General features: G+C 38.7%; 1 protein-coding gene across 1 annotated transcript in view; it reads left to right on the top strand.

The window, feature by feature from the left end:
- The window catches only part of Stx8 (syntaxin 8), a 257,201-nt gene that overhangs the window by 62,281 nt on the left and 177,025 nt on the right, over positions 1–17,895 (top strand). The window contains exon 6 of the mRNA XM_020161439.2: positions 6,379–6,471. Coding sequence (XP_020017028.1) covers positions 6,379–6,471 — 93 coding nt within the window. The remainder of the gene's footprint in view (positions 1–6,378; positions 6,472–17,895) is intronic.

Genomic DNA, 17,895 nt, shown 5'->3' with positions numbered 1-17,895 from the left:
TTGATTTTTTTTGAGGCTATTGTAAATGGTATTGTTTTCATATATTCTTTCTCAGTTTGTTCATTATCAGTGTATAGAAATGCTAATGATTTTTCTAGGTTGATTTTATATCCTGCTACCTTGATATAGCTGTTGATGGTGTCTATGAGCTTTTGAGTAGAGTTTTTTGGGTCTCTAAGGTACAGGATCATTTCGTCTGCAAATAGGAATATTTTGACAGTTTCTTTGCCTATTTGTATTCCTTTTATTCCTTCTTCTTACCTAATTGCTCTGGCTAGGAATTCCAGTACTATGTTGAATAGGAGTGGAGATAGTGGGCATCCTTGTCTCGTTCCTGATTTAGAAGGAGTGGTTTCAGTTTTTCACCATTAAGTATAATGCTGGCTGTAGGTCTGTCGTATATAGTTTTTATAATGTTGAGGTACTTTCCTTCTATTCCTAGTTTTCTTAGAGCTTTTATCATGAAATGGTATTGGATCTTATCAAAGGCTTTTTTCTGCATCTATTGAGATGATCAAGTGGTTTTTATCTTTGCTTCTGTTAATGTGGTGTATTACATTTATTGATTTTCATATGTTGAACCACCCCTGCATTCCTGTTATGAAGCCTACTTGGTTGTGGTGAATGATCTTTTTGATGTGTTGTTGAATTCGGTTTGCCATTATTTTATTGAGGATTTTTGCATTGATGTTCATTAAGGAGATTGGCCTGTAGTTCTCCTTTTTGGAGGTGTCTTCGCCTGATTTTGGGATAAGTATAATACTGGCTTCATAAAATGTATTAGGCAGTTTACCTTCCCTTTCTATTTCATGGAACAGTTTAAGGAGGGTTGGTATTAGTTCTTCTTTAAAGATCTGATAGAATTCAGCAGAGAATTCATCAGGTCCTGGACTTTTCTTTTTTGGGAGATTCCTGATTGCTGCTTCAATTTCATTTTGTGTTATAGATCTATTCAGGTGATTAATGTCCTCTTGGTTCAGTTTTGGATGATCTAGTATCTAGAAAGTATCTAGAAATCTGTCCATTTCTTTAAGATTTTCAAATTTATTTGAATATAGGTTATCAAAGTAGTCTCTGATGATTTCTTGGACTTCCATTGTGTTTGTTGTTATCTCCCCTTTTACATTTCTGATTTTACTGATTTGGGTTATTTCTCTCCTCAGTCAGTTTTGCCAGGAGTCTATCAATCTTCTTTGTTTTTTCAAAGAACCATCTTTTTGTTTCATTAATACTTTGTATGTTCTCATTGGTTTCTATTTCATTGATTTCAGTTATTATTTTTATTATTTCTCTCCTTCTATTTGTTTTGGGATTTGCTTGTTCTTGTTTTTCTAGGAGTTTGAGATGTATCATTAGGTCATTGATTTGGGATCTTTCAGTCTTTTCAATATACGCACTCATGGCTATAAACTTTCCTCTCAGGACTGCCTTTGCTGTGTCCCATAGGTTCTGGTAGGCTGTGTTTTCATTTTCATTGACTTCCAGGAACCTTTTAATTTCCTCTTTTATTTCATCAATGACCCATTGTTCATTAAGCAATGAGTTATTCAGTTTCCAGCTGTTTGCATGTTTTTTGTCTTTATTTTTGTTGTTGAGTTCTAGTTTTAATGCATTGTGATCAGATAGAATGCATGGTATAATTTCTATTTTCTCATATTTGCTGAGGCTTGCTTTGTGCCCTAGGATATGATCTGTTTTGGAGAAGGTTCCATGAGCTGCTGAGAAGAATGTATATTGTGTAGAAGTTGGATGAAATGTTCTGTAGACATTAACTAGGTCCATTTGAGCTATGGTATGTTTTAGATCTAGGATTTCTTTATTGATTTTTTGTTTGGATGATGTATCTGTTGATGATAGTGGGGTGTTAAAGTCTCCCACAACCACTGTGTTGGAGTTAATATGTGCTTTTAGGTCCTTCAGGGTATGTTTGATGAAATTGGGTGTGTTGACATTGGGTGTATATAGGTTGATAATTGTTATTTCCTTTTGGTCTATTTCCCCTTTTATTAGTATGGAATGCCTTTCTTTACCTCATTTGATTGATGTAGGTTTGAAGTCTACTTTGTTAGAGATCAGTATTGCTTTTCTTGCCTATTTTCGGGGGCCATTGGCTTGTTAAATTTTCTTCCAGCCTTTCATCCTAAGCCTATGCTTATTTCTGGGTCTCCTGTAAGCAACAAATTGTTGGATCTTCCTTTTTAATCCCTTTTGTCAAATGGTGACTTTTGATGGGGGAATTAAGTCTGTTAACATTAAGTGTTAGTATTGACAGGCATGTGGTGATTCCTGTCATTTAGTTGTCTTAGTTGTTTGATTCTTTGATTGTGTGTAGCTAAATTTATGTTAGTCTCTACTTTCTTGCTTTTTCTTTTCCTGTAGTTTGGTACTGCCTGCCCTTTCATGGTTATGTTGGGTTTCACTTTCTGTGTGAAAAATCCCTTGAAGAATCTTTTGTAGTGGTTGCTTTGTGGTCATATATTGTTTTAGTTTCTGCTTATCATGGAAGACTTTTATTGCTCCATCTATTTTGAATGATAGTTTTGCTGGGTAGAGTATCCTAGGGTTGAAGTTATTTTCATTCAGTGCCCAGACGATCTCACCCCAAGCTCTTCTTGCTTTTAATGTTTCTGTTGAGAATTCTGCTGTGATTTTGATGGGTTTACCTTTGTATGTTATTAGTTTTTTCCCTCTTACAGCCTTCAATATTCTTTTTCTAGTCTCTGTACTTGTTTTAATGATAATATGTTGTGGGGTAGTTCTATTTTGGTCAGGTCTGTTTGCAGTTCTGAAGGTTTCCTGTACCTGTATAGGCATAGTTTTCTTTAGATTTGGGAAATTTTCTGTAATTATTTTGTTGAATATGTTACGCATTCCTTTTTCTTGCACCTCTTCTCCTTCTTCAATGCCCATGATTCTCAGGTTTGGTCTTTTGATGGTGTCAGTAAGTTTTTGCATTTTCTTTTCACAGGTCTTGAGTTGTTGAACTAATAGTTCTTCGGTTTTTCCTTTAATTACCATTTCATCTTTTAGTTCTGAGATTCTGTCTTCTGCTTGTTCTAGTCTGCTGGATTGGCCTTCCATTTTGTTTTGCATTTGTTTCATTCTTTTTTCTGAGGTTTTCCATATCCTGAGTCTCTTCCTCTTTAATATTGTCTATTTTCATCCTGAGTTCATTTATCTCTTTATTTATCGTGTTCTTTGTTTCGCTTTGGTGTTTATATAGTGTGTCTATGGTTTCTTTTATTTGTTCTTGTGCTTTCTCAAATTCTCTGTTTTTGTTGTCTTGGAATTTCTTGAGTGTCTCCTGTACATTTTTGTTGACCATATCCAGTATCATCTCTATAAAATTCTCATTGATTACTTGCAGGATTTCTTCTTTTAGGATGTTCTTGTAGGCTTCATTGGGTTCTTTGGCATAGTTTATCTTCGTTTTGTTGGAGTCTGGATCTGGGTATCTGATTTCTTCATTTCTTTCTGGTTCCTGTACTAATTTATTATAGGGGGGAAAATGATTTCCCTCTTTTTTCCGTCTTCCCATCATTGCCATTGCTATTGTTACTGTTCCTATACTGCGTGTAATTCAGTATTGTCTAGCTTGTAATAATAACAATGGTGATATCTAGAAAGGAAGGGTGAGAGGAGAGGGAAAGCAAAGAAGGTAAAGAAAAAGGGACAAAAACAAAACAAACAAAAAAACCCCAACCAACCAAACAAACAAAAACAATAGAGCCAAAGAAATAAACAGGGAGAGATAGTGTACTAATCAACAGTAAGCTAAACAGGCATTAGAGGGACAGAGAGAGGATAATGAAAATAATAAATAAATAAATAAAAAAGACAAAAAACCCACAAGTTCAAATGCAATAAAGTTTCAGTCTTAATAATTTTGGTGTTAGTCCTTCAGCCTCCAGTCCTGAAGATTTCTCAGTGTCTGTGAAGTAGTTCTGTCATTTTCTCATCAAAGGGGAAAAAAACCAAAACCAAACAAACAAAGAAATATCCCTAGCTCAAATGCAATACAGTTTCAGTTAGTCCTTCAGCATCCGGTGTTGTTGTCTTATCAAAGGAAGAGAAAAAAATAAGGGGGGAGTCTGGAGACAGCTTTGTGAATGTCTATCTGAGGCTGCAGCTCACCTGCCTCCTACTGTCAGCCATCTGCTGCTTCAGGCTTTGTTTCTTTAGAGTTCTTCTGGACGCACGTCCCTTTTGTTTTCTTCAGTATACAGCTCTACCCACCTTTTGCAATTGTCGTCTTTTTTTTTATATAGTTCACGTGGGGAGTGGCCCTCCCCACTCTCTGGTGGAGGTTTCCACATGACAGCCACTGTTACAAGCCTTTCCCTTCTCCAAGCAAACCCGGGGGAGGTGGCGCCACTCCTGCCTTCTCCAGCCCACTGGTTTATTTACAGTTCGCATGAGGGATTGCCCCTCCCCCACTCTCTGGGGCTCGGGGTGCCCTGCCCTCTTTGCTACATGTCTTTTTTTTTTTTTTTTTTCAGCTGCTTGTTTATTATTCAGTTTGTTTTTTTCTCTTTTTTTATTCCCCCTGGGTGGGGGTCAGTCTGTCCGGGGGCTATGCTGATCTGGCCCCGGGTTGTCTGTGGGAGTACTGCATGCCGCTTAGCTCACCTGGTGGTCTGCGTCTTCCCAAGCAGTCTGGGAGCTGGTGTCTGGTGGCGCGAGAGCTCTTCTGGTGGAGTGGGGTTGCGATGCATGGGCTGGGGGCATGGAGGAGTCAGAGTTTGGCCTCTTCTTGGTGGTTTTTTCCTGCAAGGTGTATCTCCAGTGTCTCTCCAAGATTTTACTTTAGGAAGCACGCTTTCTGCTTCCTCCCTCTAGCTGCCATCTTGGAATCTCCATGCTTCTTCCAGTGATTCTTTTCCTAAATGAAATCCCTAGAGGAAGCTCCTTTTCTCTTTTGAAATTATTTTACCTTTTTGTTCCCACTGACACTGACCTTCAGTCCCATGTATAAATTAGTCTTTGGATGCATATAGAATTTTCTATAGCATTTGATATCCTTTAGCAGTGCTGGTTGATGATAGATTTATCTTGGAGGCCATCCAGGAGGTTGTTACCAAAGGCCGAAAGGACCTCATTATAAAGTGATTTTGCTATAAAATGGTCTCTTGGATAGTCCCTAGAGACAGCAAGTCATTTATAGTTTTAAAAAGTACATAGTGTCAAAAAAAGGGGTTTTAACCTCACACCTTTATTTAAATAAATTCCAGATGAATCAAAGAGCTAAGTGCAATGGTTTAATTCCTCAAAAGGACTTAGAAAAACTATAAGTAGATGTATACACACACATATACAGATATATAAAGTATAGGTGGTACTGGAACTCAGGAAGGGGGAGGGTAGGAAATAAAGCAAGGAGGGGTAAGGGCTGGAGACAGAAAGCAAAAATCCTGGCAAAGGAAAAGTATTTTAGGATCCAGATACATTTTCAGAGTAGTCAGAAAAGCTAAATTTGGAGCAGAGAGGCAGATAACATCCAGCACAAGAAAGAAAGCTTTCAGGGAAGATCTTTGTAAATACATCATTACTGCATACTATCTGAATGTTTCCTTTCTTTCTTTTCTTCTTTTTTTAACAAAATTTTTTTTGCAGTACTGATGGTAGAACTTAAGGCCTTGTGCTTGCTAGGCAAATGTTCTGCTATTTGAGACAGGCCTCCAGTTCATTTGCTTTTCGATAGGGCCATGTTCTTTTTTCTGGCCCAGTCTAGGACTATGATGCTTCTACTTCTACCTCCCAAGTAGCTGGTATTACAGTCAGGTACCCCCAGGCCCTGCTCTGAATGTTTTCTTACATACATTCTTAGACTTAGAATTGATAAATTGAAAGGGGTACAATCAGATCTCAAGAGATACTTAGATCAGTATATTGGACTTACTTAGGAACTTCTAGTTCTTCACACTTTAGTTAGCCTTAGCTATCATTGTTCTTTTTCAAATTGTTCATTTTTAAAATTTATATTTAAAAAGTTTGTAGTGTCAAAGCTTTTATGTCTTTATTTTCCCTTTTAAAATTCTTTTGTGCATTTCCTGTCTATATCCTTTGCCCATTTTAAAAAATTGGGGCATTGTCCTTTTGTTACTGATTTATAATTTTTTTTGTGCATTAAATACCAGAAAGTTTAAATGTTTGTGTAGCTAAATCTTATATTATTTCATTTTTCATATTTATAATTTTTAATTCTTCTGGATGTCATTTAAGGAAATCACATAATGTGTGAGGTAGGAATTTCATTTTTTTCTTCCAATGTTAACTTTTCTATCTCTTGTATCATGTGTTGAATTGTGTTACATGCTTGGGTATGTTTTCCTTTGATATTTCATTAATTTGTTTTCATCTTTTTTTTTTTTTTTTCAGAACAGGACGCAGGCCTTGATGCCCTTTCCTCTATCATAAGTCGCCAAAAACAAATGGGGCAGGAGATTGGGAATGAATTGGATGAGCAGAATGGTAAGAGCGAGTTTGAGGCTGATCAGACTTGCTGTTTGGTTGAATGCTGCAGGCTCAAATACTTGTCCAGTGATTTCAGTCCTGTATAACATGCACAGTGGCTCCATGCCAGCCAGTTGCTGTGGCCTCACCATTTGAAGGCGGTTTATGGCCAGTTGAGATTGTAGTTATCAAATATTATAAAATTTGATAAAAATTCTAATTCTCAGTAATTATTCTTTTAAGATATTTTGTTTTATGATCCATTTATCCCAAGAACTTTTATGTCATAATGATGTGAAGTTTCTCAGCACTGTTATGCAAACATAAGGATGTGTGGGCCTTGGATCTTCTACATACCCAGTGGAGTTTCCTCTTATTCAAGCACAAATACCAGGCTGCAGGTCAAAAACATGTTTGAAGGTGTTTGTTCAGGGCTTGATGTGATAAATCTGGCTTGAGGAAGATTAACTTGCAAACCACAGCAGTCTGGATAGGGAAAGACAGAGCTTTAAGACATGGAGGCTGCTGGAAAGGCCCTTGAGCTTGAGCTGTGTAGTGTAGGGGACAGCATTGTGGCAGTTGGCCTGGAAAAGAAAGGATGCGTGCAAGGCACTGATGGTGCTTTTACTACTATGGACCCAACCAGGGGAATTGAGTCCAGATTAGATGGACTCATCTCACTCAGAAATGCCAGTGAGAGGTCCACAGTTGGAGATACAGTACCAGAGCTCAGTGAGAGGACCAGAAAAAGAGAAGAGATGGGAGAAGCCTCAACACACAGGTGACACGTGAGGCTTAAGATAGGTGAGTTCCAGTGAAGCTAGCATTGACAGAAGCCCCTGCTTTGTGCTAAGCACTGTCATTTACATCATTTCATTGATCTCTGTACCATGTCATGAAGGCAGCCTTTTTCATTTTTTAGAGATGAAGCTCAGAGCAGCTGAGAAACCTCCTAATGCCATATCATTTATAAGACAGGACTGAAATTCTAACTCAGGTCTTCTGGTGCTAACATGACTGCTTTTTTCTATTACACAGCTGCTTTTCTAAGGAAGACAAAGTAGTGAGAGAAAAGTACAAAGTAAATGGTTCTGAGGTTTTAGCTTTGGTGACAGTGCAGTGATGGAATCCCTTTTGAAAAAAGTTGCCAGCATGTATGGGCAAGCATGGAAATCCTGGTGATGGACAAAGGCAGGGAGGGCTACACTTGCCAAAACTATACAACAGGCTCTTCTTTTCTTGATCCCTAGAAAGAATGAGCTCATTTGTTCCCATGGTATTCTTCCATTTGTCTATCATAAATAAACAAATTCCATCTGTTTATCATCTATCACTCACAAGTAGATTCCTAAGTGAATGGAGAAACCCTCTATCTTTACCATCCTAATTGTGGTTTTCAGTAGTTCAGTACAGACAGGAGGACAGTTTGTTCCTTTTCCTAATGGTGCTAACATGAACAGGCCAATGTATGCATTTGCATATAATTCAGAATTGGTCAGTTCCTTCCTTAAAAAGACAGTATTGATTAAGCTTATAGAAAAATATGGGATCAGGAGTACATGCCTATAATCCCAGCTAGTTGGGAAGCAGAGGTAAGAGGATTGAGGTCTTGTACAAAACTGCTATCTGGAAAAAAAAAGACTAAAAGCAAAAGGAGAGAGGGGGTTGAGGATGGGGGGAGGGGTGTGACTTAGGCAATAGAGCACCTGCCTAGCAACCTGAGGCCTTGAGTTCAATCCCCAGTACTGCCAAAAAAAAAGTATCTGTTTACCTGGCTCTTTATTTCAGGGTTGGTCACACTAGAAAGGCCCCAGATTGGCAAACATGCCCATCCTATGAAGTGTGTGTAAAGGCCACTGTATCTGGGTAGATGGTTAAAAATTGAAGATAATTTGGTAGGAGGCTTACTACTTTCCCAGGTAAAATTATTGTACCTTTTCCCAGCATAAGCAATCACACCAGCAGGTCTTTGCCTTTAGTGGTTATCAAACTTTGGAATCACTTACATATTGGACCACTAGGGGAGCTTTAAAAACTTCCAAAGCCCCAGCTGTACCTGTTTTAGATTTCTATTGCTGCTGTAACATTACTGCTTAAAACTATACAAAATTAGTATTGCTGGGTCGCATGTCTGACATGGGTCTCACTGGGTTAAAAACTAAGACACTGGCAAGGCCACATTCCTTTCTGGATGTTCTAGAGGCAAATTCACTTCCTTCCTTTGCAGCTTCTAGAGGCCACCCACATTTCTTGGCTCATGGCCCCTTCTTCTATCTTTAAAGCCAAAAAAGCCAGTTGAGTCCTCCTCGTATTACATCACTCCTACTGCTAATGCTGCCTCTCTCATCTGATTTTAAAGGTGCTTGTGACACATTGGGCCCACCTGAGTAGCAGCCTTAATTCCGTCTGCAACCTTGATGCCCCTTTCCATTCTAACATATTCACAGGTTCCAGGAACTAGGACATGGACATCTTTGCAGAGCCAGTGTCCACTACAAAATTTTATACCAAGTAAATCAGGATCTTCAGGGGTGGGGCCCAAGCATCAGTATTTCTAAAGCTGCCCAGATTGATTTCACTGTGCAGCAAGTTGGAGAAAACAACACAAACAAAAGTGCCCTTGCTGAATATAATGAGGAGATATATCTACAACTGCACTTGCCTCTCATATGCTCAGAACACATACAAATACTGCACATGCACAGCACATTTGCATGGTTGTCAAGTCATATTGGAGCCTCATAGTCACAACCAGAGAGTCGCTCTCATCACACATTTTATCCCCATCTCTTTACATTCCCCCACATTTTCCAGTCCTCATTCTCCATTCTGGACTGGATGGATACATGTGTACAGAGTCAAACATGGGTTATTTTTCCAATGACTGCCAACATAAGCTGGTTTTCTCTGTGGTGGCCTCCCAGGGAGGCAGCAGTTAAGCCAGTGGTTTTCTGATGTGCACATTTTCTTCTCAGAGATAAGGCAGACTCAGCCATTTTCTCTCACAGGAACTGAGAGACTCTCTGAGGATAAAAAATTATATCCATGCCAGGACTGCAGTCAGCCTCTTTTCCTTTCCCTAAAGTGAACAAAGGCTGTTACATCTATATGGGATAAAAACAGCATTGGAGGCCCATTTGGATCTTTATTGTGATCTGAGTGTGTCCTAAGAAGTCAGGGGCACTGGAAAAGGATACTGCTTGTTGTAAATATCTCCATATGATTTACTGAGCTACTGAATTATTCTTCTGGTTTTCCCTGAATGGGAGAAACAATGGGCTGACATAATGGCTAGCTAGACCATTTTGGAATCAAGTTTCAAAACCATACTGGTGAAATTCATTGTATTTAGAACTTAGCCACAAAGTCCAAGAGTTGAATTATTTTTCCATTTAGGAATTAAGCTTTTAGTCTTGTCATAGAGAGTTAAAGAGGCTAAAACCAGTCACCACCTTGTTCATGTGATAGTGTCCAGGCCTGAGGAGGAAAAGGACTAGCCATGGAATGAAAACCCCGGTGATAGGGTGCCTGCAAGTACACTGGTTTGTGGAGGAAGGTGGGAAGGAAGGTGGAACCTGAGCCAGTGAAATCGCCTCATGGAGTCATGGAGCCTGTGCTTGTAGTTCAAGGTGAACTATGAGGATGGGCAGTCATAAAGGGCTTGTGACAGACTTCCCTGAGGCTGGTCCAAAACTAATACTGTGGTACCAGTTTGCTGAAAAAGTCTTTACAGTTCTTGCTCAAGAAGATAGACCTTTCCTTAAAAAAAAAAAAAAAAAAAAAATTAAAGATGATGCCAGGTGCTGGTGGCTCACATCTGTAATCCTAGCAACATGGGAGGCAGAGATTGGGAGGATCAGGGTTTGAAGACAGCCTGGGCAAAATAGTTCAAGTGACCCCATTTTGAAAATACCCAACAAAAAAAAGGGCAGGTAGAGTGGCTCAAGTGGTAGAACGCCTGCTAAGTAAGTGTGAGGCCCCGAGTTCAAACCTCAGTAACACAAAAATAAAAAAAGATAACAAGAAAATGAATGGGGTTGTCTTGATTTGACTAGAGTAGATGCTCTAAGATCTTTTTTAAAAAATTTCATTTTATCGTTTTTACATTTACTTACGTGTGTATATGTTATTCTGGCTGCCTCCTCCCCTCCTCCCCCTGAGATCTATTTTCTGCATTGGCAGCTCTGAACAGTGCCACACAGAACCATAGAGGCACAATTCTTATAGATGAAATGGCACTAAGAACAAATCTCTGCTAGTGTGGGCAGGGCTTCATCGTTCTTTCTGATGAGCATATGTTCCCAATCAATCCTTTTGACATTTCTCTGTCAATCTGTAAGCACTTCTTTGCTTTCTGAAAGAATAAGATGTTCCAGATGCCCACTTTTCAGAGATTTCCTGATCTTGGAATCAGCTCTTTAAGAATTTTTGGTTCCCTTTACTAGGGAATGGTGTTTAGAAACCAAAATTTCAGTGAGACTGTGCTCATTGCCCCTGGGGTGTCATTGCTTTTCAGCCCTTCACCATTGTATCATTATGATTATTATTTTTTTTTCTTTTGAGATGGGTTTGGTTATGTTTTCCAGGCTGGCCTTGAACTCCTGGGCTCAATATATCCTCCTACCTCATCCTCCCAAGGATCTGGGATTATATTCATATGCCACAGTGCCTGGCTATCATTATGATTCTTATCCTTTACAGATGACCTATTTTCCCCTCTCTTTGAAATCTTTTAGAATCTTTTAGTTACTACTGGTACCTTGCATGCTTTGAAGTAGATATATTTTCATTCATTGTGTTGTGTGCTTAAGGTTTCTTATCAAGTAAATTCCATTCTGGAAAATTCTTTTGTAATTTCTTACCTCCTGTTTTTCTCCATTTTCTCTTTCTGAAATGCTCACTGATCAGATTCAGACCTCCTAAAATAAAACCTCTAAGTCTTTCATTTTCTCCCTTTGAGTAGCTGCCAACTTTACTTACTGTTTTCTGATTTTAACAGCAAAATCCCCCAAAACCAAACAACACAGTTTTTAGCTTTTTAGAGTTAATTCTGTGGTTAACCTTTCTTTTTTGTGTGTGGTGCTGGGGATTGAACCCATGGCCTTACACATGCTAATCAAGCTTCTGCCACTGAACTACATCCCTACTCATATGGTTAACTTTTTATTTATGAAACAGAATGGTTATTCACATATGCACAGTGTAGGCCAAGCTGTGTGTTCCTATATCTGTGAATGTCCCCCTCCATCTGCCCAGGTATTCCTTCCTCATTTAGCCCTTGTAAATCACTAAATCCTGCCAGTTGCACCTCCATCACTAGAATTTGTCCACTTCTTATTCATCAGCACTACTCTATCTGGGCCACAGTCCCTTTTTGCTGGACTACTGCAAAAGCTTGATACCTTGCCTCACGTCTTATTTCCTTCAGCCTCCCTCCACTTTGTGTCAAAAGTATGCTTTTTAGAACACAGGCCTGATCACATTATCAATTTTGAGTGGTTCCCAGTTGCCTTCCCATAAAAGTCCAAACTCATTGTGACCTTGTTATTGCATTTCCCAGCATGGGAATTATGCACCTCAACCACAGTGACCACTAAAGTTCCTCAGGTGCCCAGTGTGCTGAGCCTGGTCCCTGAGACTATGCTGAAGCTTCCCCAATGCCTGAAGTCCTCCTGGCAGTGATTACCAACCCTCTCCTGCTTTCCTTCTCACCATTCCCCACCCAGCACACATTGACTAATTCTTGGTTTCAGCTCAGACTGGGGTGTTGTTTCTTCTAGGGACTCTTCCCATCTCCTATGCTCCCCAGAACCCTGTATTTCTCTTGTTGTGGCATTCACCATTCACCAAGTATTACTTCTCCATTATGCTGGAAGTTCTTTGAGGGCAGGTGCTCCATTCTGTTTGCTGTTGTATTCCCATTGCCTGACTCACATGGCAGATAGTTAATGTCTGGTAATAGTTGTTAAATTAATGAATAGAAATAAGCCTTCAGAAGTGGATATTTCCAGGAGTCAATATCTAAATGCAGTGAACATGAGTGTGTTTGTTACAGTGAGTTCACTTGTTTGCAGACTTATTACATGCAGTTTTGACCACACATGGTCAAAAAAATTTTTTAAAAACTTCAAAAACAAAAGTTTTAAGTTCCTATGTGTTTTATGTTCCTATGTGTTCCTAACTAACATAGGTCAGTTGATGCAGAGAAGCTGCCAGTTAGACCTGCATTATCATTAGCTGTGTTTAAATCATTGTGATCTGCTGAATGTTTCCTTGCCCTTAATTTTGTGACAGTCTGCCTTCCCAAAAGAAAATGATGCCAAAAAATCAAGGTAAAAGTTCTGTTAATACGCCCACCCTGAAAAGGGCACATAATGTGCTTAATTGAAGTGATAAAGTCAAATTTTTAGATTTGTTGAAAGGTAACATTAGTGGACACTGGACAGTGTTATGAAAAAAAAGAATCAGTCATCCACAGTATTCCAGATAAAAAGTATGAACTAAAATAATTTTTGGTGAGCAGTGCTAATGTGTACAATAGTAATTTTGTGACAGTAATGTAGCCTACTTCATGTGGTTTCAAGTTATGTGTGCTCAGACCTACTATATGTACAGCATAGGTAAATTTGAATAATTTTAAAGTATTGAATGCTATGCCTACTGAGCATTTGTGGTTTTTCCTCAATGACAATCTCCTCAGAACCATATACTATATATAAAAGGTCTACTGTATTCCCTGAATTGAATTAGAAACTTTTGTTAGGCATTTATAAAGAAGATACTACTGTCATGAAGCAGCCACTCAGCAACAGTGTAGAGCATGGCAGGCGTATGGCGATGTCTTACTAAAGGGCACCAGTCTCTTATTTTTACCTAGAAGAACTTCAGATTCCCACTCTGCCCAATACGCTGGATGAGATAGATTTTACTATCCATGTTTTCCTAGTGCTCTCCACACATGGAAAGTGAGGCATGATGGGCCAGGGTGACATCTTCCTGCTTCATGTGCCACAGAGAACTAGGGTGACAAGGATGGCTGCTATCTCAATAGCACCAATACAAATGCTCATTGAAGGACACAAAATTTGTAGATTTTGCATACACATCAGTGAATTACTCTTCACTCATTAAGTAGAATGCCTGGCTGAATTTTCATGTTGAAAATTGAGAAAAAATAATGTGGTAGGCTGAATAATGGATGCCCTCCAAAGATATTTACATCTCCATCCCTGAAATCTGTAACTGTTACCTTATATGGAAAAAACTTTGCAGGTATGTAACATTAGTGTGATCAAGGCAGGGAGATTATCCTGGGTTATCCAGGTGAGCCCTAAATACAATCACAGGTGTCCTTATAAAAGGGAGGCAAGAGCCAGATTCTGGTGGCTCCTGCTTGTAATCCTAGCTACTTGGGAGGCTAAGATTGGGAGGATCATGATTCAAGGCCAGCTTTGCAAATAGTTCACAAGACCCCATCTCTAAAATAACCAGAGCAAAATGGACTAGAAGTTTGGCTCAAGCAATAGAGCACTTGCTTTGTAAGCATGAAGCCCTGAGTTTAAGCCCCAGTTCCATCAAAAAGAAAAAGAGAAAAAAGAGAAAAGGAAGCAGAAAGTGGGACAGGGGGTGTATAATCCCAGCACTTGGAAGGCTGAAATAGGAGGATCTTGAATTTGAGGTCAGCCTGGTATACATAGGGAGTTTCAGGCCAACCTGGGCTTACATAGCAAGATCCTGACTCAAACAAACAAAAAATGATAGGAGAGTATGGCAAGATGCTAGGGTAAAAGCTTCCTCTATCTGAGTCTATGAGTGAGAAGAGTCAGGGTAACAAAGGAGGGACCATACTCAGAAAAGAAAAAGAGCACCAGGAATCACAAAGGAAGTACAGGGGAGCTGAAAAGCATGGAGAAGAAGAAAGGCAATGGAATAAATTAGGAAACAGTCTGCAGCTCTAGCTCTGGCTCACTGGGAGCAGGGGAAGCAGAAGCCTCCACCACAAGGTAAGTTGTAGGCCTTGGCTACAGCCTGGCAGACCTCACTGCAGGACAAGCCCACACCTTCTGCAAGCCTTAAACCCAGTGTGGCCATTTGGTGGGAAGGTGACTTTCTGGCATGACAGGCTAGCATTAGACAAAAAAGAAATTTTTTTTGCTCCCCATATCTTGGAGAGCTATAGAGAGGTGCCATATCTCTCAAGAGGATCTGCTGTTTCAGACTGATCTACTCAGGGGACTTGAAAACAAGGAACGTTTGAGACATAGGAGTCTTGGGACACCCGGCCACAGTATCTGGATAGAAGATAGTCGAAAGAGGTGGTTATGGAGAGGGGAGGTTCTGCATGGGTGAGTTGAGAAGTTTAAGCATCCGAGAGCTAGGGAAATGAAGAGTGCAATGGTCAGTGGCTCTGCCCTCCCTGTTCAGAGCAAATTCCATTGCCTGGGGATCACTGTGGAAACAGCACAGAGCCAGTGCCTGGAATACTGCTCCACCTCCAGGAACTGCCAGGTAGGGTTTCAGACTGAGCTACTTTGTGGACTTGAAAACATTACAACTCAAGGAGTTTTGGGACACCCTGCTACAGTGTGTGGAGTGTTGGTAGAGTGGCTCAAGGTGAAGACACTGAGTTCAAGCCCCAGTACTGCCAAAAAAAAAAAAAAAATCATAGATCTAACAATGCACCTCAAACTCTTAGAGAACCAAGAGCTGGCAAAGTCCAAAATTAGTAGTAGGCAGAAAGAAATCATAAGATCAGGGCAGAAATTAATGAAATGGAGACTAAAAGAATAATTTTTTAAAAAATCAGTGAAACAAAATGTTGGTTGTTTGAAAAGATAAACAAGATTGACAAACTCTTAGCCAACCCAAAAAGAGGCAGAAGACCCAAATTACTAAAATTGCAAAGAAAAACGGGAGATCACTACAGATATTAATGAAATTCAGAGAAACATTAAGGAATACCTTGAAAACATACATTCTAATAAACTGGAATAGCTAGAAGAAATGAATAAATTTCTAGATGCATATAACCTACCTAAATTAAACAGATCCATAAGTTAAACAGACCTATAACAAGTAAAGAGATAGAGAAGCAGTAATAAAAGAGTCTCCCAACAAAGAAAAGCCCACGATGGATTCACTACTGAATTCTACCAGACCTTTAAGGAAGTCCTAACACCAGTGCTCCTCAAATCATTCCATAAAATAGAGAGGGAAGGAATACTACCAAACACATTCTATGCAGTTAGTATTATCCTACTACCAAAACCAGATAAGGACACAACAAAAAATTATAAATTAATTTCCTTGATGAACATAGATGCAAAAATCCTCAATAAAATACCTGCAAAGTGAATTCAACAATACATTGAAAATATCATATGCCATAATTAAGTTGGTTTCATTCCAGGCATGCAAAGGTGATTCAACATACACAAATCGGTAAACATAGTATAGTACATAAACAGAACAAAGGACACAAAAATCACACAATTATCTCAATAGGTATAGAAAAAGCCTCTGACAATCCAACATAAATAGAAGGAACATACCTCAACACAACAAAGGCTATAGATGACAAACCTATAGTCATCATGGGGAAAAACTAAAGTCATTTTCTCTAAAGTTAGGAATGAGACAAGGTCATCCATTCTGTTCTCTCTTAGTCTGTATAGTACTTGAATTCTTAGCCAGAGCAGTAAGGCAAGAGAAAGAAACAAATACAAATAGGAAATGAAGTCAGATTATCCCTATTTACAGATAACATGACCCTAACTTAAAAAGATTATAAAGACTACACCAGAAAAACCCTCTTAGATCTGATAAATACTTTCACCAAAGTAGCAGGATACAAAATACCCATACAAAAGCTCAGTAGCTTTTCTATACACCAACAATGAACATACTGAGAAAGAAATCAGGAAAATAATCCCATTCACAATAGTCTCAAAAAAATTAAATAGCTATGAAAGGCTTCTATAAAGAAAACTAAAATAGGAAGAGAGAAGATGAAGACACTGGAAGACAGATCTCCCATGTTCATGGATCAGCAAAATTAATATAGTGAAAGTGTCTTTACTACTGAAATCAGTCTGCAGATTCAACACAATCCCCATCAAATTCCCAGTGTCATTCTTCACAGAAATAGAAATAACAATACTAAAATTCATGTGGAAGTGTAAAAGATCCCAAATAGCCAAAGCAATCCTCAGTAAAAAGAGCTGTGCTGGAAGTACTTCAATACCTGACTTCAAATTGTACTACAAGACCATAATAATAAAACAGCCTATTACTGGCACAAAAGCAGACATGTAGACCAATGGAATAGAAGACTTTGAAATAAGTCCACATAACTACAGCCATCTGATTTTTGACAAAGGAGCCAAAAATATATATTGCAGAAAAGACTCTCCCATCAAATGGTATCGGGAAAACTGAATATTCACACATAGACTGAAACTAGATCCCTATCTTTCACCCTGTACAAAAATCAGTTTAAAGTGGACTGACGATCTTAATGTAAGGCCTGAAACTTTAAAACTACTACAGGAAAACATAGGGAAAACCCTTGAAGATATAGGCAGAGGCAATGACTTTCCAAATAGGACTCCAGTTGTTCAGGAAGTTAAGAGTAAGAATTCACGAATGGGATTGCATCAAATTAAAAAGCTTCTCTACATCAAAAGAAACCATTACCAAAATGAAGAGGCAATCTACAGAGTACGAGAAAATCTTTGTCAGCTATTCTTTAGATAAAGGATTAATATCCAGAATATATAAAGAACTCAAAATTAAGCACCAAAAGAACAAATAATCCAATTAATAAATAGGCAAATGAATTAAACAGATAGTTCTGAAAAGAAGTACAAATAACAAATAAATGCATAAAAAATGTTCAGCATCCTTAACCATAAAGGAAATGGGAATCAAAATGACACTAAGATTCCATCTTACCCCAGACAGAATGGCTATCATCAAGAAAACAACAAATATTGGCAAGTATGCAGGGAAAAAGAAACCCTTATACTCTGTTGCTGGGAATGTAAATTAGTCCAGCCACTATGGACATTAGTATGGAGGTTCCTCAAAAAACTAAAAATAGAACTACCATATGATCCAACAACACCACTCTTGGGCATACATCCAAAGGAATGTGAGCTAACATACAGTAGAGATACTTACACACCCATGTTTATAGTAGTAGTATTTACAATAGCCAAACTATGGAATCAGCCCAGTACCTAAAATCTGAAGAATGGGTGAAGAGTGTGTACACATATACAATGAAGTGTTTTTAGTAATAAAGAATGAAATTATGTCATCTGCTGGAAAATTGATGGAATTGGAGAGCATCATGTTGAACAAGATAAGCCAAGCTCAGAAAAACAAATATCACATATTTTTGCTCATATGGAGAATCTAGGTCTAAAAAAAAATCATATG

This window comes from Castor canadensis, chromosome 11, assembly GCF_047511655.1.
Source record: "Castor canadensis chromosome 11, mCasCan1.hap1v2, whole genome shotgun sequence".
In the NCBI taxonomy this organism is placed as follows: Eukaryota; Metazoa; Chordata; class Mammalia; order Rodentia; family Castoridae; genus Castor; species Castor canadensis.
This window is presented reverse-complemented; position numbering and strand designations above follow the sequence as displayed.